General features: G+C 42.2%; 2 protein-coding genes across 11 annotated transcripts; both read right to left on the bottom strand.

The window, feature by feature from the left end:
* Positions 1-5,835: 5,835 nt before the first annotated feature.
* On the bottom strand, positions 5,836-7,637 carry LOC140583067 (uncharacterized). The gene is made up of 3 exons (XM_072707656.1): positions 7,482-7,637; positions 6,327-6,888; positions 5,836-6,131 (listed from the first exon to the last, which is right to left on the bottom strand). The coding sequence occupies exons 2-3, from the start codon at positions 6,885-6,887 to the stop codon at positions 5,883-5,885; spliced, it is 810 nt and encodes a 269-aa protein (XP_072563757.1). The 5' UTR covers position 6,888; positions 7,482-7,637; the 3' UTR covers positions 5,836-5,882.
* Positions 7,638-7,639: 2 nt separating this feature from the next.
* On the bottom strand, positions 7,640-21,568 carry LOC140583066 (uncharacterized). Of its 10 annotated transcripts, none has more exons than XM_072707649.1 (14): positions 21,423-21,568; positions 20,969-21,264; positions 20,674-20,890; positions 20,471-20,590; positions 20,229-20,389; positions 19,934-20,137; positions 19,674-19,822; positions 12,049-12,098; positions 11,895-11,963; positions 11,649-11,702; positions 11,463-11,558; positions 11,190-11,329; positions 10,903-10,991; positions 7,640-7,809 (listed from the first exon to the last, which is right to left on the bottom strand). In XM_072707649.1, exons 2-14 carry the CDS (start codon positions 20,992-20,994, stop codon positions 7,676-7,678), a joined length of 1,509 nt encoding a protein of 502 aa, XP_072563750.1. In that variant the 5' UTR covers positions 20,995-21,264; positions 21,423-21,568; the 3' UTR covers positions 7,640-7,675. The 10 variants fall into 10 exon arrangements, with proteins under 10 accessions (XP_072563750.1, XP_072563746.1, XP_072563747.1 ...); XM_072707645.1 differs by having other exon boundaries at positions 11,141-11,329; positions 21,423-21,567; XM_072707646.1 differs by having other exon boundaries at positions 11,141-11,329; positions 11,922-11,963; positions 21,423-21,567.
* Between the last annotated feature and the right edge of the window lie 3,892 nt (positions 21,569-25,460).

The following is a 25,460-nucleotide window of genomic DNA, read 5'->3' as shown; positions in this document are numbered from 1 at the left end:
AGAGTTTTATATTTTCTCTTTTACAAGTATGTGTCAGGGTCAGCTTTGTGTAACATTATAAAATTTCCTCTGTTTTCAGGTGCTGTATAACTAATGAAACTAGTGGGGACATTGTGATTGGACAAAAAAATCAATATCTATACTCTACACCAGGGCTCTTCAAATCTGGACCTTGATTCCAAATCCAGGCCTTGTTTTCAGTTCTCCCAGGTAGTTTAATAATTACTGATTCTGATTGGTCAGAGGCTTCACATCTGGCTCACAGGTAAAGGAAGGCTGGAGAACCAACAGTGCTTGGACCTCGAGGACCGTGATTTGAATAATAGGGCTCTACACTGTGGTCATCTTATATGAAATATTCATATTCCCAAATGTTTTAAATATGAAATGGGTTGGGATGGGTTAGGATACCCAGAGATACATTCACTAAAGGGAAGAACGTGGACATTTAAAGATTAACTATGACAATATGAAAGATAACTATATCTATATTTCTGTATCTTTAATAATGTCCTACCACCCTTAACATAGAGGGGAGCAGATATTTATGGAGTGTTTACGTCTATAATAATGTCCTACCACCCTTAACAGAGAGGAGAGCAGATATTTATGGAGTGTTTATGTCTATAATAATATCCTACCACCCTTAACAGAGAGGGGAGCAGATATTTATGGAGTGTTTACATCTATAATAATGTCCTACCACCCTTAACAGAGAGGAGAGCAGATATTTATGGAGTGTTTATGTCTATAATAATGTCCTACCACCCTTAACAGAGAGGGGAGCAGATATTTATGGAGTGTTTATGTCTATAATAATATCCTACTGTACCACCCTGTGATGGCTGCCCCCATTTTAAGGGAAGTATCATTTATGGTCATTTGTTATTCTATGTTTGAGTTTGTTTAGTTTAAGTTGCAATATATTAGTAATTAACATTTAATTTATGTATTTCTTTATTTGGCACATTTAACCAGTTTACTAGATGAGGCGCACACATTTGGTTAACTGGAATAATGTGTTGAGTATTTATTGAGTTTAATTTGTTTCTTTTGATTTACCGTGTGTGGAGTGCAGGGGAGGATTCCTTGCTGCTCCAGGCAAAAGAGGTGGCCAACATGGAAGCTGGGCTAAATGCAGGAAGTTGGACAACTCCAACTGGCTGTTTGCCGTGGGAGTGGAATGGTTTGCATTTAGTTTCTTTTTATTGTTTAGGTATATTTTTTCGGATTCACTTAATTTGATTTGATTTTGTTTGTTTTGATTGAAACATTATCTGACTTTTGTATGGGTGTATTTGTGGTATTTGTTATTGGTTTTACCCCTTTTGTGTCTTGTGGTTTGGCCAACCAGTGTATATATAGCCCTCATGGTGTTTTGTCTATAGGAGGTCAGTATGTTTGGTTTAGGTTATTTAGTTATTGATTAGTTGACTTTTTTTTGTGGGCCCAAGTTTATTCTTTGTTAAATTGCTTTCTTTTTGTGAATTAAAAAAAAAGGATTTTTTCCTAATCCGCCTGTGTTCCTCGTGCCTTCCATCTCGGTCCCTGACACACCTTTAAAGGGGAGCAAATATTTATGCTGGTAGGAAAAAATTTCAGAACACCGGCGGTATCTGCATGTCTCGGCATATCTCGCGAGCGCGTGTATATACCCCCGTGTACCTCTTGGATGTAGCCTCTGTTTACTTTGTATTAGTTAGTGTACATACTTCTTGTGCTGGGTATCCGGTTGTCGCGTGTGCCTACTTAAAATGCATTTATTCATCCAAACGTTTGTAAACGGGCGGGCGATTTTCTACCCGTGTTTTAAATAAGTTTTATAAAATCGCGCATGAATAGACGATCTGGGGTCTTGGTTTCACTTTAAAATGCCATCGCTTGAATGCCTGAAAAGTTTTTTTGGTCACCAGATGGCACTATCGCTCCATTATACAGATTGCTGTCTGCTTACCTGCATTTTTAACACTTGAAAAGCGCCGTTCATACCCTAATTTGTCTTCTTTCATGAGCAAAATTGTGCACGGGTGTGCAGATGAGATCTAAGTTTGTAATTAAAAATGAAAAATGGCATGTTTTATCTGCCAAAAAATCAATGTGACGTTTCCGACCCGTGTTTTTAAAATTCTTGTAATTGAATTAATCACAAGATTAATAAATGAGGTAGGTCTTGGTTTCATTTTTAAACGCCATTGCTAACGTACCTGCAAAACTTTTTTGGATCACCAGATGGCACCATTGCTCTATTATACAGCGGTCTCCTCATTAGCATTTAGCACCTGATAAGGGCTGTTCATACGTTTCATAAGTTTTTTTTTTCCATACCAAAATTGGTACACATGTGCAAATTAGGCCCCAATTTATAACAAACAAGGGAGAAATCAAATGCCATGTTTCTGTAAAATTTTATTTAATTTCAACTGTTGAAGCCCCATTCACTCATGCAAATATGTGAGTTTGTTCGAAGTCCATGAAAGTACCCTAAAGCTGATTTTTGCACACCCAGAATGTGATCACTTGTCCTAAACCGATCAAAGATTATAAAACAGAATTTGTAATGGAAAAAAAGATCAGGTGTTCCGGGCAATTCAGTTTTCCTATATTTCCCCTGTCGCGCGCTGATTTGTACACGGTTTCACTGTTGTTTTCATGTCTTTTTACGAAGCTCTTGAGGTAAACAAGCCATATATTTTAAAACATCACATGCCTTTTCGGTGTTTTTTGTTTTTACAGATAATACATGACAGTATTTAATTTGCTGGATAGAGATATTTCTTGATGAAAACGGTATAGTATTGCTTATAAGACTACACTCACCTAAAGGATTATTAGGAACACCTGTTCAATTTCTCATTAATGCAATTATCTAATCAACCAATCACATGGCAGTTGCTTCAATGCATTTAGGGGTGTGGTCCTGGTCAAGACAATCTCCTGAACTCCAAACTGAATGTCAGAATGGGAAAGGTGATTTAAGCAATTTTGAGCTTGGCATGGTTGTTGGTGCCAGACGGGCCGGTCTGAGTATTTCACAATCAGCTCATTTAATGGGATTTTCACGCACAACCATTTCTAGGGTTTACAAAGAACGGTGTGCAAAAGGAAAAACATCCAGTATGCGGCAGTCCTGTGGGCGAAAATGCCTTGTTGACGCTAGAGGTCAGAGGAGAATGGGCCGACTGATTCAAGCTGATAGAAGAGCAACTTTGACTGAAATAACCACTCGTTACAACCGAGGTATGCAGCAAAGCATTTGTGAAGCCACAACACGCACAACCTTGAGGCGGATGGGCTACAACAGCAGAAGACCCCACCGGGTACCACTCATCTCCACTACAAATAGGAAAAAGAGGCTACAATTTGCACGAGCTCACCAAAATTGGACAGTTGAAGACTGGAAAAATGTTGCCTGGTCTGATGAGTCTCAATTTCTGTTGAGACATTCAAATGGTAGAGTCAGAATTTGGCGTAAACAGAATGAGAACATGGATCCATCATGCCTTGTTACCACTGTGCAGGCTGGTGGTGATGGTGTAATGGTGTGGGGGATGTTTTCTTGGCACACTTTAGGCCCCTTAGTGCCAGTTGGGCATCATTTAAATGCCACGGCCTACCTGAGCATTGTTTCTGACCATGTCCATCCCTTTATGACCACCATGTACCCATCCTCTGATGGCTACTTCCAGCAGGATAATGCACCATGTCACAAAACTCGAATCATTTCAAATTGGCTTCTTGAACATGACAATGAGTTCACTGTACTAAAATGGCCCCCACAGTCACCAGATCTCAACCCAATAGAGCATCTTTGGGATGTGGTGGAACGGGAGCTTCGTGCCCTGGATGTGCATCCCACAAATCTCCATCAACTGCAAGATGCTATCCTATCAATATGGGCCAACAGTTCTAAAGAATGCTTTCAGCACCTTGTTGAATCAATGCCACGTAGAATTAAGGCAGTTCTGAAGGCGAAAGGGGGTCAAACACCGTATTAGTATGGTGTTCCTAATAATCCTTTAGGTGAGTGTATGTTTCGTGGTAATTTATGTACTTATCGATGTAACTGAGTTTCGATAATTTAGAAGTTAATTGCGAATTTTTAGCTGGTTAGCTAGTTCTTGCTAGTTGGTACTAGCATTGCGTTGTGTTTTCGTTGGTGTGCCTCTGGGTTTTTTGTGTCTATTAATGTATTAATTACTACAGGGAAATTTACATCGTGTTTGATAGTGAGTCAAAAATACCTCCGTGTAGAGCTGGGCGATATGGCAAAAAAAATTATCACAATATTTGTTCCTGTATTGACCGATATCGATAATTATCAATATTATAGTTTCACAATGCTGTTCCATGTAATAATGTAATAATCAAAATAATAAAATTAACCCTATTCTGACAAATAGAATGAATAGATTGAAACAATATTAGTAAACAAATACTTATTTTTCCAACAAATTTTACTGTTTACATACAAAATTCCCTTAAAATTATAAAAGGTTATTCATTTTCAAGTATTCAAAGGAACATAGCTGAAATGAACAAAACCGTATAATAATGTAACAATGTGCAAAACTGTATAATATTGCAAATATGTTAAAGGGCAAACATAAAATAAAGCAGGACAGAACTGACTGCAACAAGTATCTTCCTCTATTCTTGGTCTCTTAACCTTTTAAAATTCTGAGGTAGAAAAGTATCTAAACCAAACAAAAACACTTATTCAAAAAAATGCCAAAGCATGGTTAGATTTTTTTTGTCCAGCGCTGCAAAACGTCAGCACTCGTCACCATGTCACATGGTACAAAATCCTTGCGAGAGCAAGACGTGCAGCACAAACTGGAACTGCCTCCGTGACGACACAACTTTGCCCTTATTGGCTAAAGATTTTAGTCACGCGTATGACGTTTGTATCCCAGGAAGTTCCAATGCGTTATCTGCTATTTCTCCCGAAAAGAACGTAAAGCAGTGAGAACTGGTTTTCAGTTCATTTACCTGGTAAAATAAAGTTTAAGTAAGTTACATAAATGCTCTAACAGTACATGTTAGTGGTTTATTTGTTAGTTACTGTAATGTTGCACTGCTTTATTTGTTTAATCGTCCAGTCTGTGAAGGCATTCAAGTAAGAATTGCATTGTACTCTGTACATAAAAAATTTGAATCCTTGAAATACAAGTATTTGATCTTTTTCCTGGCAGCTCTTTTTACACAGAGCCACTGTACACAATAGTTTTATTCACTGCTAACAGTTTGTATCAGGAGTTGGTTATTGTAAAAGAATTAATGTGCATGCAGGTGATATTTGTATAGATCTACACCCTTCTGGCAGTGCTGCCATTGCAGTCAGGTCTCGCACACAAGGAGTAGCAGTTGTCCGACTTGGCTGCAGTCGGTTTATACTCCACCCCTGCAGCCGACGGCAGATCGTGCTCCACGTCACGTCAGCTGCAGACAGACCTAAGGCTCAACAACTCAAACACACCCATTGCTTCTTTAAGGGAGGATGGGCAAAATTACAATGGGGTCGGTGATTGGCTGTTGTGCTAGCGTTCAGTAAACGCTCTGCTTGATAGGCCATCGAGTTGTCTGTCTCGGTGCATTCTCTAAAATGGAGCAAACTTGGTTGATCGAGTTTTATAGTCCGTTTATCATCATGATCGTCCTCATTTTTTTAATCGATATAAAATCGAGATCGTTTTATCACCCAGCACTACGATGCAACATTCAAAAGGGGGTAGTAAAGTGATATGTGGCAGAGCAAAGTGCCAATTCGATGTGGGCAGTGATTAGCATGTGGAGAATGCTGCAGCAGTATTACAAAATCAGCAACTCTTTTGAAAATAGTCATATAAAAAAGTTTATAGAATCAGTACACAAAAGTACTTCTCCTACTCAGAGTCCTCCCGGTATTGGTGTCTGGAGGAGGTGGAGGAGCCCCTCCCAAGCCTCTCCCAAACTGCTGCTCTGTGCTGGGGGAGCAGGACAGGCCCAATGACATCACTGGCTGCCTCCACCCTCCTCCGGAACCGGTCTCTGTCTCTGGCCATCTGCAACCAGCAGGATCCATCACGGGCAACCCGGCTGGCAAACGCCCAGGCCACAAGAGGGCGCACTTCCACCTTCTCACTGAAGGTCACCTGCAATAACAAAGGGGAGGCGTTAAACGAAACCTGGAGTGTTACACAAAGAGCGCAACACATAACCAACCACATACATTAGCTGTTCACTGCATTTGTATTAACGCATTACTGAAGATGTTGTGAAACCCAAAAAGAATGTGTCTCCCTGTGGGACTGGAACACAGAGGCACAGTGATATCATCCAAATTATACCTTTTTGTGACCTGTAGTGGGCATCTCCTCATGCAGAGGGTGCCGCTGTTCCTCATCACAGAGACGTTCCACCTGCGTCCCTCCAGCCTTTGCAGTGCAGCCCTCTGGTGGGCAAGTGGCCTGAGATGTCACCACAGAGGAGAAACTCAGCGGATTGTATGGGTCATCACTGCGGAAGGATTCCCAGAGCTGAGCATTCTCAGAGTTGTCATCACCGTCGTCATCAGACCAGCTCGAATCACTGTCACAGCCTGGCCCCTCCGAGGACACACTGGATTTCCCAGGAACAGCTTCATCAGCCTCATGAGAAGAGACTTCAGAGGAGTCCCATTCCAGCCACTCCGACAGGTCAACATCCTGCTCATCTGGGGAACTCGCACTCTCATCTTTCCCCAGAGTAACGATCGGCAGGGGGCACACCTCAGGCCGCAGAGCCTTCACGGCTGCTATACAGCGACGCTTGATTTTTGACAGCGCCGCCCTTAGGCGGCGGAAGGCCTTCTTAATCGCCTGGGACATCTGCGTCGGCCACTCACTGATATTGACGATATCCACACACATTCTGGGGAAGAAAAAAAACCACGGTAACCAATAAACGTCCGAAACAGGATAATAGTACTCCACCACTAGACCAAGCTGCAGTAATTAAATTTTAACCAAACTGAGCATAAGAACATTTGGTACAAAAAAAAAAAAAAAAAAAAAAAAAAAACCTTCGCATATATAGGAACCTACGGATTTGTTAAAAACCGTCGCAAATCGAACATCTCGCAATATTACGATCTTCCATAGTATTACGCCGCCCATAAAGTAAATGGACTGCAATTATATAGCGCTTTCCTACTCCTACGAGTACTCGAAGCGCTTTACAATACATGCCTCACATTCACCCATCCACACACCAGTGGCGAAAGTCGGTTTCAGTGCATCATATATGACTGGCAAACGAAAAACCAATACATTACAATACTAACATTGTATTAGTCTCTAAATAGCGCCGCAGACATTTAAAGAAAAACAGCCTCCTTTATTTAACAGACAGCATTTTTGTTGACTAGCTTATGTCGGACTATCCTATAATACTCACATATCTATTAGACAATAAATCGTAAGTACAATTATCTAATTAAATTACCGTGTTAAAATAAAGCTCACCTTTTTGATTCCGTATCTCAGTCAGTCGCCTGAAAATCACACCAGCGAAGATTAGGTGACCTTCGGCTGGAAAAAAACGTCTGCACTTGGTTTTATAAAAGAATAACCCTGTCTCTTGGCGGAAACCAGAGAAATAAACAAGTGCGACTCGACTCTTTATCGGAGGATCTACACCGTGCACGCTGCGCTTACCTTTATATAGCCGGTGGGGGTGCCGGGGGGCGAGGATTTCGGCCAATCATACAGCGAGGCGTTTGACGTCCCATAGAACGTATGCGCATTACGTGTCTGGGACAGCTGAGTGATTCGAGAAGGTGTTCGCTGCAGCCTGCGGGATGGGGCGGGGCGAGATGTGGGCGGAACGAGATGTCACGCAGTAGCCTTATATGGGTACATGGATGGGCAGGACCAATTCGAAACTCCGCTCAGTGATTATGGCAGCATTGCGAAGACTTATGGTTTGACTACAACTAATGTGTAAACTTCACCGATTTATGAGATTTTAGCGCTTCTTTCACATGTCATACGTTTGTATATATACCCTAATTATCGTATGCAATCCAGATATGAGAAATATTTTATATATATTAAAATATTAATTTTATGAAAAACAATGAAATGATCAATGAAAGCTCTAGTGCAGCGGTTCCCAAACTAGGGTACGCGTACCCTCTGGGGTACGCAAGAGGCTGTAGGGGGTACGCGAGGGAGCGGGGGGAATCACGAATTCGAACGAGACAGTCAGTAATTCTCAAAACAGCGGAGTCGGTGACCTCCAAAAAAGCCGTAAAACACAAAATACAGTCGTGTTTATGTCATATGTTTTTGTGCTTATTAAATTTAAGTGTTTCCCAAGATTAATCCCACAACAGTAATAAAATAAATGTCTTGCTTTAACATAAATACTAAAAGAATAGATCGCTTTAATCGCTATTACAGTTGGGTATGGGCACGCGGTCTTATTTAGAAAACATACAAAAAGAGACGCATATAATGTTTAATCATTCGTTAATTTGTATTTGTCCGGTCCAGGAGGTTAATTTTGGGGATCGTTAAAGTGATAGATCACCTATCTTGATTAAGCCTGATTCGGTTCGTTATATATATTATTAAAAAAGTAAATATTAAGTAAGAATGAGAATATGAACAACCATGGGAATTATTTTTACAGTGAAAACAATTGGTATTAATTATATTGTATGTTCTTGAGTAATCGATAAAATCAGTATATGCAAGACATATCAATCTGTAATAGTGGAAAATATGTCCAGTTGATATGTCCAGTATGATCTAGGTCTGTGTGGTCAGACACTGTGCAATAAACAGAATTTTTAGGAACATGGCAAATGTTCACATTGCAGCATTGGAGTAGGTTCACTGTCACAACGCTGACCGGGGAAGCAGAGGCGAGGAGACATAGGATTGGGGAAATGCGGGGTTTAATGAGCAAAAGGAACACACACTAGCCGACTAGCGGTAAAGCAGAATTACAATACAATGACAGGACTGGAGAAACAAACGGAAACACGGACTAAATACAATGGACTAATGACAAGTTTGACAACAATCAGGAACAGCTGGTAAACACGGGGAATCCACACAGGGTTAACGAGGGGGCTTGGCACACGGAAGGAGCGGACGATCGGGGCATGACACTCACTGGAGAGCTTTGTCACAGATAACTTAACTGTCTCTAACAGCGTCTAACCGCACATTAAATAAAGTCCTGCATATTTTTCTGTTCTGAAATTCTGCCATGGCATGCACCAGTATGATGCTGGTGCAACTTTCCCAGGACCCTAGTGAAAAATATCTGCCACTCTGGTCGCGGAAAACAAGCGCTAACGGAAATATATGAAAAACAAGGGAGCGGTAGAAGATTTTTTGAAATTTGATGGGAATGGGTTTTGAAAATTTGGCGGTTAAATTGGACGGGAACGGAAACCCTCCAACGCGAATGGGATGGGACGGGAACCAAAAATCTTTTCCGTGCCCATCCCTACTGTGAAATTCTCCCACCGGATAGCAACAATCTATTACTAAAATATATTATTAAATTCATTTGGTGGTGAGAAATAATGGACTGTTCAGTATTTATTTTTATGCATGCGGTATTGCAATCTATTTATAGACATTAATTAAGAGTCGTTGGTAGCAGAGGGTCCGCGGCTGGAAAAAGTTTGGGAACCACTGCTCTAGTGGATTACAGAATACACTCACCTAAAGGATTATTAGGAACACCTGTTCAATTTCTCATTAATGCAATTATCTAATCAACCAATCACATGGCAGTTGCTTCAATACATTTAGGGGTGTGGTCCTGGTCAAGACAATCTCCTGAACTCCAAACTGAATGTCAGAATGGGAAAGAAAGGTGATTTAAGCAATTTTGAGCGTGGCATGGTTGTTGGTGCCAGACGGGCCGGTCTGAGTATTTCACAATCTGCTCAGTTACTGGGATTTTCACACACAACCATTTCTAGGGTTTACAAAGAATGGTGCAGCCTGTGCAGGCTGGTGGTGGTGTAATGGTGTGGGGGATGTTTTCTTGGCACACTTTAGGCCCCTTAGTGCCAATTGGGCATCGTTTAAATGCCACGGCCTACCTGAGCATTGTTTCTGACCATGTCCATCCCTTTATGACCACCATGTACCCATCCTCTGATGGCTACTTCCAGCAGGATAATGCACCATGTCACAAAGCTCAATCATTTCAAATTGGTTTCTTGAACATGACAATGAGTTCACTGTACTACAATGGCCCCCACAGTCACCAGATCTCAACCCAATAGAGCATCTTTGGGATGTGGTGGAACGGGAGCTTCGTGCCCTGGATGTGCATCCCACAAATCTCCATGAACTGCTAGATGCTAGCCTATCAATATGGGCCAACGTTTCTAAATAATGCTTTCAGCACCTTGTTGAATCAATGCCACGTAGAATTAAGGCAGTTCTGAAGGCGAAAGGGGGTCAAACACCGCATTAGTATGGTGTTCCTAATAATCCTTTAGGTGAGTGTATTTCATATTGTTATTTAAAAGTTTGATAGTGTTTAAAGTTGAATTAAGACATACAGATTTGTTACATGTTACAGGTGTGCGAAGTGTTATTTTACTCTCCAACAAACACCATTAAATTCACATCAGAAACAACCAACCCAGATAAATATGGGGGAAAATGGTTTATTTTATTTACATTATTTACAAATCCTTGAAGAAGAAAAAAAAAACAACAGAGTAAACAGCAGTTTCTCCTCAGGCTCCTCTTAAACTCCCGATAACCTGGTTGTCAAATAGTTGTCTTTTACTGGTAAGAAAGGATATTACAAAGTTATAACCATTGAAATACTTTAAAATATCTTGGTAATTTTCAGCTTTATTCATCATTCAAATATATATCAAATATCAAATATTAATCTTACCTCCAGTCATACTGTGGTCCACGCAGATACATCTGCCTTGCTGCTTCTTCACACAGGGAGTGTACCCCTGCAAGAGCGTGTATTGTTGCCTGTAGCATAAAGATTGATTCAAACAAGTCAGTTATTAAATAAAATAAATCAAAACATGGCTTTTTAACAAATTTTAATAAGATAGTGACTACAATGTTATATTTAATGTGAAGAAATATGCATAAATAATTAATAAGTATCTATGCACTTCTGGTAGAAGCACATCCAGGATGAAAGAAATCTCATCCGTGAGTTGCCTGGCTTCAGCCGTATTCTTCACAATGCCAGACAGAAATGCAAAGACTTCATCCATCTGCTCATCATCCTCAAAATGAACCATCGGCTTTTGGGCTTTTTCTGTTTCCCATGGAGACTCCAACATTCCTGTGCAGATGGCCTGGAAATGAATGAGAGGTGGTCAAATAAGGGGGATGTTACACCAGTAATACTGCAAAAACCTAATAACAGTTTATATGAAGATTAATAAAAAGTAAATTAAATTAAATAATTTCCATCTTGGCTACACTTACTTCAAGGTGTTGTCGTACATTATAGTTCTTAGTAATGTATCCAGTAAGCACAGAACAGTCTTGCTTCGGCTTTTGTTGGACTTCATGGGCTCGTTCCTGTTGTTAAAGGAGTGATGGATAATTACAAAGTGTGCTTCAATAAACAGGGATTAATTTAACTATGTTATAATGCAGATAGCTACTGACTTCCAGCCTCTGAATGTAGAGATCTGAAGTGAAACTGATTGGTGCCTCATCAGCCTACAAAACAGATATTGAATTAATTACTACATAAACATTTCTTCTTTTCTTTCCAGTGCCTGTTTATTAGGAGAGCATTGCAGTACCATACCAACTTTTGCAAACATGATCATCTTTATATAAAAACATGTTGTTATCTGCTGTTGCTAGTATAGTACAGGTATGATAAAATGGATAAAAAAAAGAATTCACCAAATCAGATTCATCACTACTGAGTACCATGCTGGCAGTCTTCTTTAGGGCTGGTTCTTCATCTGTTTCCTGTTTCAAAAAGACATGTAGTGTGACTCTATGGTCAAATCTCGACCCTCTACACTTACATTGATACGCAACACAAAATACTTACCTTTTGTCTTTCAGCTCTCCTTTTCTTCCTGTCTCTCTCTCTACTTTCCTGTACGGAAAGTAGAGAGAGGAAAGTTCCTCATTTCACAGTAAAAACCCAAATAAGCATCCAGAGTCATAGCTGGCACACATCATGTAGTGTCAAAATGAATACATACAGCATAGGGAACATTTAATTAATTAATTATTGGTGTATTTATTTATTTAATTTTGGCACACTCGGCCCTCCATAAAACCATAGCACAGAAACTGCTCTAGTCAAAGTAATGAATGATTTACTTATGGCTTCTGACCGTGGCTTTATATCACTGTTGGTATTACTAGATTTAACTGCAGCATTTGATACTGTGGACCATAATATCCTCTTGGACCGATTAGAAAGTGTGGTTGGCATTACAGGGACAGCACTCTCTTGGTTCCGCTCATATTTAACTGATCGCTATCAGTATGCACATGTGAACAACGAATCATCCAAGGCCACCAAAGTCACATACGGTGTCCCACAGGGATCAGTACTGGGCCCACTACTGTTTACCCTATACATGCTACCGCTTGGTAACATTATTAGAAATTATGGTGTTGGGTTTCATTGTTATGCAGATGATACAGTTATATATATATATATATATAGTATTACTAGAACTGCGTTTTATCATCTACGAAACATAGCCAAGCTTCGTAAGATGCTCTCACTTCGTGATGCAGAAAAATTAATACATGCCTTTGTAACTTCCAGACTGGACTACTGTAATGCCCTCCTTTCTGGTTGGCCGTCTGGATCCTTACATAAACTTCAGCTGGTACAGAATGCAGCAGCCAGAGTTCTCACAAACACTAAATTATTTGATCACATCACACCAGTCTTATCCTCCCTTCATTGGTTACCAATTAAGTCTCGGATTGACTATAAAATACTGCTATTAACCTATAAAGCACTGAATGGCCTTGCACCAGAATACCTTAGTGATCTGCTGACCACATACAACCCCCCACGCTTGCTTTGATCTGAAGGTGCGGGATATCTGTTAGTACCTAGGGTAGAAAGAGCTACGGCAGGCTGCAGAGCTTTCTCCTACAGAGCTCCTCAGCTGTGGAACGGTCTTCCACCGGATGTGCGGGTTTCAGGCTCACTCTCAATATTCAAGTCTAGACTAAAAACACACCTGTTTAGTTTAGCTTATAGGGACACTAGTTCTAACTCTAGCTAACTTCTCACTCCCAGTTAAACCTATAGTGTGTAGGATCACACATGCACATATCACAGGGCCTAAATTCCAGGTGGCCTGAGACAAGGCCGAGCCTGGTACGAGAGGCACCAAAGGGGGGTTACACACATAAACACACACACACGGATAACAAGAAAGGCCAGCACTCCAACTTTTATTGCCCTTGACTTGGCACACAACCCCCCTCCGCATACACTCTGCCTTACATCTCACTCACCCAACAGACGAACACCCTAAAGGAAATTTCATTTAATTTTGGCTTTTGTATACCCTGTATATTGATTTACTCACGACTACTAGTCTCAATATACAGATACGTTATGTTTGTATGTGTCCTTAGACAATCTTAGCGTTTTGTGTGCCACCCTTATAACCATGTTCACGGAGTATCACCTATTTTACCCCTTTGTACTTGAACACATATAAATTTAAATAAATAGATAGGCATAGCTACCCTTGTATATATGTTCTCATGGTATACCAGAAGAATCTGGAAAATTAGTGTAACCAATGTGTCCTAACTTTTAGAGAGTCTTCTTTGTTAAAACCCCCCCTTCTCTTCCAACATTCCTTTGTGGTCCTTATCTGATCTTGGTGGACCGTTACCAAGTTTCTGTGTTCTAACATACTATATTAAAAAGAACTAAATTAAGGTGTACATTATCCATTTTGGAGAAGATCAATTAGAATAAGCCACACCAACCAAGATATGTTGTGTCCAGATGTGCAACTTATATTGATATTACCACAAACTAATGGCCACGCCTATCTATGGATAAGATGTGCTGTTTGTAATATGAATATTTGATGTAATGTCTGCACAAAGTGTAACATCTGTTGAGGTGCAACCCAAAACACCTGTATCCTATACTGATGTGAATCAGTCACATAGATAAAATAATTAATTGTTTAATCAATTAATGCAGATGGTATGAGGTATGTACCTGTGAAGCTGGTATGGCATGTTTGGTGTCAAACTGATTGTTAAGCACCCCTGATTCCAAATCTGGTCAGTGATTACCATAAAAGTGGATCTATCAAAAGTTATAACAGCTTAATGAAAATAATCAGTAAAGGGAGAATCAGTCGGGCCATAAATCCCAAAAGGACTTATACAGACCCCCCTCCGAAAGCCCGCCAAATGGATGGCCAGCCATTGGGCCAGGAGTCAAATTCCTGGTCATCCCTATTCATGAACTTTAGACCATAAAAATCTAGCACCTCAGAACAAAGGTGCGCAGAGAATAACCGCCAGCCCGAAGGAGAACATCAGCCGGGGCAAACAGATCATCAAGCGCAGAAAAGACCATCAGCCTGGGAGACGAGAAGCCCACAAGAAACCCTCCGGTGAAGGCCCAGCTGAACAGAGAACAGCACCCAAGACAAAGCTTCACCAGGAGAGAGAATCCAAAGGGAGAATCCAAAGGGGCTCCACTCCACTGCTTCCTGAGTGCCATCAGCTCAACAGCTCTGCCAGCACTGCCAAGACCCCCCCCCCCCCCCCACTCTTCAACCAAGTAAACCAACTTCCTTTCATTCTAACAACTTAAGCTGTTCTGTTAACCTGCTGTAAGACTTTAGGGTCGTGTTTCCACAAACTATGCTTGCTTTGCAGAACAGTATTTCCCATTTAAGGTTACTCATTTAAATCCCGTCATTGCATTTTCATAATTACATTATTTGTTTTATTCCGTTATTTCGTGTTTGTTGTTTGTGTTAGGTGTAATGTCTGTCTTATGTTAGTTGTAGTGTTAGCTAGGAATAAATGCATGTCTTTTACACAACTTTAGCCTCCGTCATTGAGTGTTCCACAATAAGTTCCTGCCTTTGTGCGATCTTGCTACACACTCTGAACCTCAAACTCGCCTGAAACATCGCGAGACTCTCTCTCATCGGCCGTGAGGGGAGCTTCGCTACCAATCGGTTACATTACCTGGTGATGCAGCTCGCCGGACGACCCTTCTAACCCAGGTTACTAAGCGATACTGGTAATTAGTGAATCCCATTTGAGTCTTACATTAACAGACTCACAGGGACACCGCAATTGAGTTTGGAGGAGCCGACCATTCGGCATAACAATTGGTTAATAATCAGCATTAAATAATAATTAATTAAACTTCAATTAATTTCAAACATATTGGTGGAGATATAAAAAATTACCTGAGCTAATAATTCCTACAAGTGTGAGGTGTTGAGCTGGGTGGGGATCGGTGCCATTGGCTTTGGATAAACTGAATTGACAGTGCTGTCACTCTAGCTTCACAATTGCTTGTGGGATTGGAGTGCTGACATTTCAGGGACTCCCCATGCCTGCATTCCCACATGCCTCTCCCTCCTACTTATGCTGCCATAGCCGTATCTGCCGGAGCATTGCACTTCATATTGCACTCATCTACCTTTTAGCACTGCCTATAGTCTCCCTTACTTTGACTAATTGCATTTATTTCCCCTACTTCTCCTGGGGGGAGCTTCCTGGAGACCTCAATCTATCAAGATGTCCAGCACACCCTGCTACATGTGACGTCGCCTCTACCAATGACGTCCATGCATCCAGCTCGCCGTTCTGCCCGTGTCATCTTCCTTGTATGACCCGCTCCCTGCCTTCTGGCTGCCTGGCGATTGGAGGGAGCGTTGGCACCGGCTTGCCATCTCCCCCCTGCTCACCGTTTGTGTCACAGATTTAACTATATTTGACTCTCCCTGCCGGCCCCTAGAGGATGGGCTCCCCCTTTGAGTCTGGTCCCTCCCAAGGTTTCTTCCTTCTAGGTAGTTTTTCCTTGCCACTGTTGCCTATGGCTTTCTCACTGGGGGCTTTGGGTGGGGATGCTGTAAAGCGCTTTGAGACAATGTAATGTTGTGATAATGCGCAATACAAAAATAAATTTGTTTGTTTGTTTGTTGTAAGCATGCTTTCTTTTTTCCACCAAAAGACATATAATTATAAATAACAACTGAGATCTTTCAGTTTATATGCCAGTGGAATCATTACAATATAATGTGCATCAAGGGAATTTCTCATTAAGTTAACAAGAAAAGTGCAGTCAAAGTACACCAATTTTCATTTGTTGTTCCTTAGCAGATCATTTGTTCAAATATTCATACCTTAATGTTTAACACGGCATGGTTCTGCACATGTATTGTAACCCTGTGTTCTTCTGCAGACATATAGTGGCAGAACAGGCAGTGAAGCTGTCCAGCCTTATAATAAGTGCAAGGCTGTCGGCTGATAGATATGGAAATGTGTCTCTGTAAGAAAGGAAGGGGCAGTGTTGTCATAATTCATATATTTTAACACGGATGAAAAACAGATCAATGCATAGATAAGCATCATTTAAGAAATGTAAATATACATTATAATTTGGTTTTAAAAATTGTCCGATGGAACATTTGGTATAGTGTTCTGCACATACTGCGGTTACAATTTAATACTTTTCACCGAAGCACAAACAGCCAATACAGCAGATGTTGAAGTATAAGTTTAAGTTAAAACTAAGCAAGGTTTTTCCTTACAGTTCCTTAACATGCATTTCTTTATTCCAGTGCCACACATTTCTTTGTTTCATCTAGGTCAAAAAACAAGCATTTTAGGCTTTAATTTGGCATTTAATTTCTGCTTACCTCTGACAGGTTATCCATCGTAACGCGAAAAGTGTTGCTTTCCCGCATTCTTGTTGGACTCATGCAACTTGTTTCAACTATCGCCACCTGCAGTATCGGAGTGTATGGGTATTTCACCATATAAGGCCACTGCGTGACATCTCGCTCCGCCCACATCTCGCCCCGCCCACATCTCACCCCGCCCCATCCCGCAGGCTGCAGCGAAGTGTACTTGAGTGATTCTGGGGGACTCTGAGACGGAATTTCCTCTGTGTTTTTGTTGCGAAACGTAGGTGCGATAGCAACAGTCACCACAAGGTCTGACTACGGTATATAAAAAGGAATTTTAAATCTGCATACAAAATGTTTTTACATCACTGAATAAAAAAGCTACTAAACGTTTTAAATCTGCAGAGAATTTAAGATTTTTATATAAGCCTCCATTTAGATACATAACATTTGCCCTCTCCCTTTTTTTCCTACATTCTTTATTTTTCCTCTCCATTCTTCTCTTTCCACTAATATAAAAGTATATGAGACTGTCTGCTGAATTATTTCATTATGCACTCTCTGTTGTTTGCGCTTATGCACCAAACGGCAGTTCAAAATACCCACCCTTTTTGGAGTCCTTGGAAGGGGTGTTGGAGAGCGCTCCTCCCGGGGACTCTCTTGTTCTGCTGGGGGACTTCAATGTTCACGTGGGCAATGACAGTGAGACCTGGAGGGGCGTGATTGGGAGGAACCGATCTGAACCTGAGTGGTGTTTTGTTGTTGGGTTTCGGTGCTCGTCACGGATTGTCCATAATGAACCATGTTCAAGCATAAGGGTGTCCATATGTGCACTTGGCACAAGGACACCCTAGGCCGCAGTTCAATGATCGACTTTGCGATCGTGTCATCGGACTTGTATTGGACACTCGGGTGAGGAGAGGGGCGGAGCTGTCAACCGATCACCACCTGGTGGTGGGTTGGCTCTGCTGGTGGGGGAGGAAGCCAGTCAGACCCAAGTGTATAGTGTGGGTCTGTGGGGAACATCTGCGGCTAAGCTGAACGCGGCTTTGGCGGTCACTGAGGCAAAAACTCGGGTATTGGAGGAGTTTGGCGAGGCCATGGAGAATGACTTCCGGATGGCTTAGAAATTCCCTTGATGCACATTATATTGTAATGATTCCACTGGCATATAAACTGAAAGATCTCAGCCAAAACGGTGCCTGAACCGATACTTTACAAAAGCCACAAAATGATGGTGGATGTCTCAAGAATACATTTTTATTGAACAAAAAATTGAATGCTTAAAATTGAACAATATATTAAAAGTTTAAAGTATATATGAATATATATGTAAATACAAAAAACAACAACAAAACATAAGCCACCTATGTAATGTTAATTTAGCATTACATTAGCCTACTACTAACCTGCGGAAAGGTTGCTGTCGTCATCATAATCGGTGGACTCCTTTTTGCTACGGTTGGTATGACTGGGGCTGGGGTTATCCACACCAATCGTGCCAGCTGTTGTCCGCAAGCTGTCAAACACGGTGCATCTCTCTGCTTTTAAGTTTATTCCGTGTACCCTCAAATGTTTCATTAGATTTGACGTGTTTCCCCCTTTACACTCAACTGCTGTAAAACATTTGCTGCATGCCACAGTGTCGGAATCCTTTCTTGTGAAATATAGCCACATTTTCGACCGTTTAGTTTTAGGCATTTTAACAAAAGTTGTTTCATTTAGCAAGCTAAGATAGCGGTAGACCGCCTGCTGCCGTCAGAGCAAGTGTAACGTTAGTTGCTGCATTCACACGCATCTCGGATGGTCTCATTTCCTGATGATGTCACGTGTGTGTTGATGAATCTGATGCTTATTACAACTGTGTCATCATAGCCCCAGAGAACAAATATTTCAATCGACAGTTCAGGCATCTAAGTGGCACCGAAATTCGCGTTTTGTTTCGGTCCGGTACATACCGGTTATATAGGTACCGGTGCCGTATTGGCACCGGTTTTCGGTACCCAACCCTACTGGGCACATCAGTAAAGAATGTAGAAAACGTCTTATGTAAAATCTGTGGTTTCAGACATTCAAGTGTGCTCCATATCCTCCACAAGGAGAAGAATGAGGCCAAGCCTGACAGTGAGGTAGACAACACTCCTGTTACAGTCCAGACCAGTGGTCTTACTGGGGCCGGAGAACAAGACTGCAAGCTTGCCATTGTACCACTTAAAGTGAAGTCAAGGAAAGGTCAAAGAACAGTGGAAACGTATGCCTTCCTGGATCAGGGGAGCTCAGCGTCTTTTTGTACAGTGGGTCTTATGGATAAGCTGAATCTCTCTGGGAGGAAGACAAAGATTCTCTTGCGCACCATGGGACAAGAGAAAGTGGTGGACAGTTTCATTGTGCCCGACCTGGAGGTGGCTGGATTGGACAGTGATGTCTACTGTGAAATGCCTGACCTTTTCACACAGTACAGAATGCCTGTTAGCGTGTACAACATCCCAAGACAACGGGACCTGGATGGCTGGCCACACTTGAAGCACATTCGTCTGCCTGAGATACAATCGCAAGTGGAGCTTTTGATTGGCATGAATATGCCTAGAGCCCTAGAGCCAATAGAAGTTGTCCAGAGTGTGGATGATGGGCCTTTCGCCATTAAGACCATGCTTGGTTGGACAGTGAATGGGCCACTTGGCGGAGTATGCTGTGCAAGACCAGGGTGTCAGTCTGTGGTTACCGCCAATAGAATTACTGCGGTTATGCTTGATGAACTATGGAAACAGCAGATGAAGATGGACTGCGGTCTTATCTGGGACGTCGCCATCCAGGGTCACGGGGTGGGTCCGAAGGAGCTGATCGAACGCTGCCTGGACATCCATCTGTTGGTTGGATGCCAGGGCAGCATCCCGTGCGGCACCACGGGCAGAACAGCTGGGTCCTTCCTCTGCGGAGTCAGCGCTGAGATAAAAAAAAAAAACACAAAAGTTTAAGGTTAGTGTTCAGTGGTGAGGGCTTTGGTTGTGTGTCTTGATGTTGGTAAGTGTGTTGACAAACAGAAAACATGCCTACCTTGAGTCTCCTGCCAGCTTCTTCAGCAGCTTACTGGCCAGCACCACATTCCGCGACTGCTTCATCCGGTAGTGCTCGTCAGCCGTCGCAGTGGAATGAGTGAGGTAATCGGCCACCAAGGACTTCTCTTGGTCCGTCAAGTCCTTGGTGGCCGTCTCAAAGATGCGCCGGGCCGTCTGGTAGGTGACTGGATCCAGCTTGTATCTAAAATACAAAAATACATTTATTAATACGTCTCACACAACACGTATGTAGAACATATTATAGGGGGAATTAATCATGACGATCAGCTCACTTTTGGTGCAGCCGGGTGAGGTCATTCGAAGCGTTGAACACCGGCCTGCCTGCGGTGGAGACGAAGAACCGTTCGTCTCCTCCCAGGTCATCCGATGTCGTCTGGCTCCTCTTGGAGCTCAGGAGCTGTGGCCGTACCTGGGTGAAGTAGATGTGGAACCACTGATGGCAGAGGAAAACAGATTAAATCGCTGCTCTTGAAATAAACTATGAAATAAATCTTATCAAACTTGATATACTTACCGTCTCCTCCTCAGAGGACAATGCAAACGTGGCCACTTGCTGCGCCGACGTCTTGTGTTCCTTCACCACAATCACCGTATGGTCGGCCTCGGACGTGCTCCTGGTCATCCACTCCTGGACCTACACAATACAATGATGTCCCACTGATAAATAAGAGTATCGGCAAAAAGGAAAAGTGAAGACAAAAAGAATACAACACTTACGGTCATGTGCTCCACCACGCCTGGTGGCTGGAGATGCTTCAGAATCACCGTGGCCTCCAGGTAGTAGAGGACAAGGCAGCACTCTGCACACTCCAGGGGCATCTCCTCCGGATACACCTTGCCAAGGACTGCCAAGAAGTCGTTCTTGGCAGCCCTCAGCACGGCCCAGCAGTCCTCTGGACTCTTCTCTGGGCTCATCCCCGTGAGAATGACATGACTATGTGGGTGGGAGAAGAAAATTCAATTACTGTCAATCCTAATCAATACAGTACACATTTTAATAAAATGTGCTCACAATGTAAAATGGCTCTGCTTCTCCATGCAGTGCACTCCAGGAGCAGTGAGGGAGATAAAAAAAAAAACATCATGAGTGTGTTAAACACAGTAGAGGAGATGTATCATCAAATCATAATATGGAATTTAACGGGTGTTGACAGTTGAACTTACCTCCTTTGCGTCATCTCCTTACTCACCAACTTTGCAGAGCTCTGCTGGAGTGAGCCCAGGTACTCCACGAAGAACATTGCCTCATTCCACAAGGCAATGTTGTCACGCCGGAGGTCGGTGGCCACGGTGTGGTACTTGAGGAATCTGTCAGAGGAAGGACATGTATGTAAGTATCCATATGTACATAAACTTGTACATGCCACCATGACAATAGTGGGAGGACTGAACTTCCTTGAAGAAAACAGATACGACAATACAACACAAACCTACAATATACTGTTAAAAATCTACATGCTACCAACCTCTTCAGGCTCTTCATGTAGTTGACCTGAGTCTGCCTGGAGAGACCAGCCTCAGTCAGCTCCCGAAAGAAGAGCTTCGTCTTCTCCCTCTCCCTCAGAAATTCAAGGGATGGCTCTTCAGGGTTCACAAAAAACATGAACCTGCTGACGTTTTCCACCTGGAAAATAAGATCGGCATTACTTAATGAATATATTGCGTAGATATAAAGCTCCAAAAAAATAATAGAGTGAACTTTTATGGGAGACCTCACCGTCTGCTTGAAATTCTCATTCAGGAGATCCTTCTCCAAGTATGCGGCGAAGCCCTTCAGGAGGGGATGGTCCAGAGAATGTTTCCGGTACAGTCCCTTCTCCTGCATCATGTGCCTGGAGGTCTGTGGCCACTGCACTTCCCGGGTACTGCCATGTGGAAAACATATTTCGTCTTAAAATTGCACCTTCAATTGGCCCACAAGCAAAAGCAAAAGGTATCAATGAAGCTGCAAAGCCGAGACACTCATACTCACACTTGAAAGATCTCGCCGTCGCGGACACTGACTGCGTCCTCCGACTGCGTCCTCCGACTGCTCAGTCGCCGAGCTCTCCGGTCGCTGCACGGTTGTACCAGCCACCACAGGAACACTGCTGGTCTGCGCCGCTACTGCTGGGGAGGGGGTGTCAGGCACCACCATGTGGCGACGCTCCAGCTCCTGGATCATCCTTTCAGATAAATAAGTAAATAAAAAACTCTTAGTAAATGTCATACTGAAGAAACGACGCGAGATGTGTAAAAAAGACTGAAGAGTTTTCCCACCAACCTGCTCATAGGATTAGCATCATCCATAATGTCTCGCAGGTGCCTGTAGCTGAACACCCTGCCCCACTGCAGAACTTCAAGCACATCCTGCTTTGCCTTCTCCACTACTTCTTGGATGGCTTCTTTCGAAGATCTCTTCATGCACACCCTAGTCAGATGAACCGAGAGGCTTGCCTGTGTATTCTTGCACACGGGGCAGAGCAGGAAATGCCTGTTGGAAGTACTGCGGATAAAAAAAACAAACAAACAATTAACAGTTATGTAACAGTCAAGGAAGTGTTACTTAAGATTAGATTTAATTCATGATTTTCAGGACCCATTCCAGTCATCATCATCAACATTGTTCATTCCTCAGTGGTTTGGATAAATAACATTTGCATATCTATTGTCATCCTGATGGGTCCCAGACTGAGAAAAGTAATTAGTAAACTACATGATCACAAATACTAAAACATGTTTACTAATTAGTTACATTTATATCAAGCAATACAAGCCCTTTGTGATCACTGCAAATAAAAAAATGGTATTCTACACTTTAATACCATCTTTACTACTAATTTAAAGATAATTAGTATAAAATACATTTTATTTGCATTGCACTTTATATTTTAGCAATCTCAAAAGTGCTACAGAAAAAAAATAAAGAGATAAAACAGGAGAATCTATAAAGTACCTTAACAAAATGTCTTTCTAAAAAGATCAGTTTTTAGTAATTAAAAAAAGTTGCTTCGAAATATTGTTTTCGTTTTGTAGTGGATGCAATTTAAGTTTTAACAATAGTAGTCAGTTTAAGAGACTTAAGCACAGTGTCAGTTTATCCACAGTTTCTACACATTCAAATGCAATCATAAATTGATCATAACTTACGCCTTGGAAGCCATTCTTGACGAGTTCTTCGACAAAAGATGAAATCTTGAGCAGAATCTGGAACTCTTGTCTCGCTGGAAGCAGAGGTAGAGTAACTGTACATGCGGAGGTCTCCTCTTAATATACCATTCTGACCGCGTCCCCTCCCCCCCCTCGTAGCCCCGCCCACCCCAGCCCCAGTGTCATTCTGAGGGACACTTTGAAAGACAATTTCAAAAAATGTAACTTTTAAAAAGGATAAGAACTGAATTTATATTTCTAAATAAAGTGATAAATCGATAGTGCAGTTCTAAAACTTCTGCACCAATTCGCCACCACACCATGTTGGAGTGCGCCGCTCCACCGGGTCCGGATGAGAAGGGAACACGCAAAGGAGACTCTCAGTTTGATTATAAATGATGCTTTTATTTAGTAATGCATTCTATTGTTAATGCCTCTTATTGCTTTAATGCGAGCCGGCTCGGGAACAGACTGCCTACACACCCCCAGTGTGTCAGCTCAGCGTGTTCTGGGTGGTAAAGCTTTACGCAGTCTTATATACTTACATTATTCTGGGTTACTTCCTTGTTACATTGTAGCACACAAGCAAAAGAATAAAAGTCAAGCTGGTATATTTCCATTACGCAGTCTCTCATATATCTACTGGGTTCTCAGAATCTTTGTTGTTCACAGGTGCAGACATACTTCTCGGAACAAGATTCCATATAAGGGGCAAGCAGAACATTCGTGGTTATAGGTGTGAGACTGTTCTATGCTTTTTGCAGCAGCTCAATGTTTTGCAGACATATTTCCTGTCGCGCACTCTGTCAGCTCTCCTGCCTGCCGCCCCCACAACCACAAATATATAGTGTATACTATAATATAATTTACCCAAACAACAGATCCCTCATGTTGCTTGCTCATACACATTTGATTTGTGTCTGTGTTTGCCATTTCAAAACCATGTTGTGACTCTTGGCTGACTTTAATATAAGCTATTGGAGCTGTAATAATTTCCGTTTTACAATACCTTGATTAATGTGGAAGATCGTAATTTAACATACATAGGATGATAATAAAGAATGTTTGCTTTCTTATGCGTCGGTCACGCTAAGCAACCGCAACGCCCCACATACCATCGGAAAGCTACAGCGATTCTGAGCAATTGTAGCGGAGAAATTTCGCCCCGCCTTGGTAGGGGAAAACTGGCGGTTATTCTACCCAGGGAGACTAAGTAATGAGAGGATCTGAGTCCCTCACCCCGAGTTCTTTTAGTCCCAGTATTTGCGTGTGCAAATATGTTTTACCCGTCCTGCTGCGGGAGGGTGTTGGAAGGCAGGTTCAGGGGACAAAAATGGACACGGTGGCACCCTGAAATATATACGTTTTCGGCCGGGTACCGATATAATCTGCCGACAACCCTGCACTCCCAAAACCTAGCACGTCGGGTGCGACGCCCCTACCCCCGGGTAGTTACACAATGTTTGAACGCATAAACCACCCTAAACACAAACGAGTGATTTATTGTAAACGGAAAGGTCGCTTTTCTAATCTTAAACTGTTTGTATTTCAGTGCCTCCTCTGCAGAAGAGGGAACCATCTGTGCTACCCGTGGCGCTGTCCGGATCAAATCAACGGACCGACGTTAAAGATGCTGCAGTTATTCATGTCACACAGTTTACATACCGCTGACACCAATGCCAACTGAAACCAACCATGATGGAGAGAATAAAACCGCTATCAGTCCTACAGCCGAGTCCGAATCCTATGGATGAGACTTTTATGTTGCAGAGAATCAATATGTAAAAAGCATTTTCTCATATGAAAGGTAAACTTCAGTGTCTGGAGCTTATCCCAGAAGCTACGGAAACAAGGTGAGGAACAACCCAGGATGGGGGACCAGCCCATCGCAGGGCACACTGACACTCACTCACACATGCACACCTACGGGCAATTCAGTAATTCCAATTAGCCTCAGCATGTCTTTGTACTGTGGGGGGAAACCAGAGTACCTAGAGGAAACCCCACAACAACATGGGGCGAACATGCAAACTCCACACGCATGTAACCCAGGGGGAGACTCAAACCTGGGTCCCAGAGGTATGAGGCAACAGTGCTAACCACTGCACCAACATGCCACCCCAGGAGACATTTAATAGTTATTTAATTAAGGCAACACGTTTTGAAAAGCATTCAGAATTGCAAGAATGTTTTTATTTTAGTTACAACTAGTAAGTAAACAGTCTAACATCACACAAAAAGGAATAAAAAATATCCAATCATTCATTTCATTACCTATGACACTGTTAACGAGTCAAAAGACAGACCAAAAGCTATTGCATTTGTTATCACACACAAGTCGCATTGGAGGAATGCATTATTTTCGTGGATTTCCA

This window comes from Paramormyrops kingsleyae, chromosome 25, assembly GCF_048594095.1.
Source record: "Paramormyrops kingsleyae isolate MSU_618 chromosome 25, PKINGS_0.4, whole genome shotgun sequence".
Lineage (NCBI taxonomy): Eukaryota > Metazoa > Chordata > Actinopteri > Osteoglossiformes > Mormyridae > Paramormyrops > Paramormyrops kingsleyae.
Note: the sequence above shows the minus strand (reverse complement) of the source record. Positions and strands in the feature narration are given on the sequence as shown.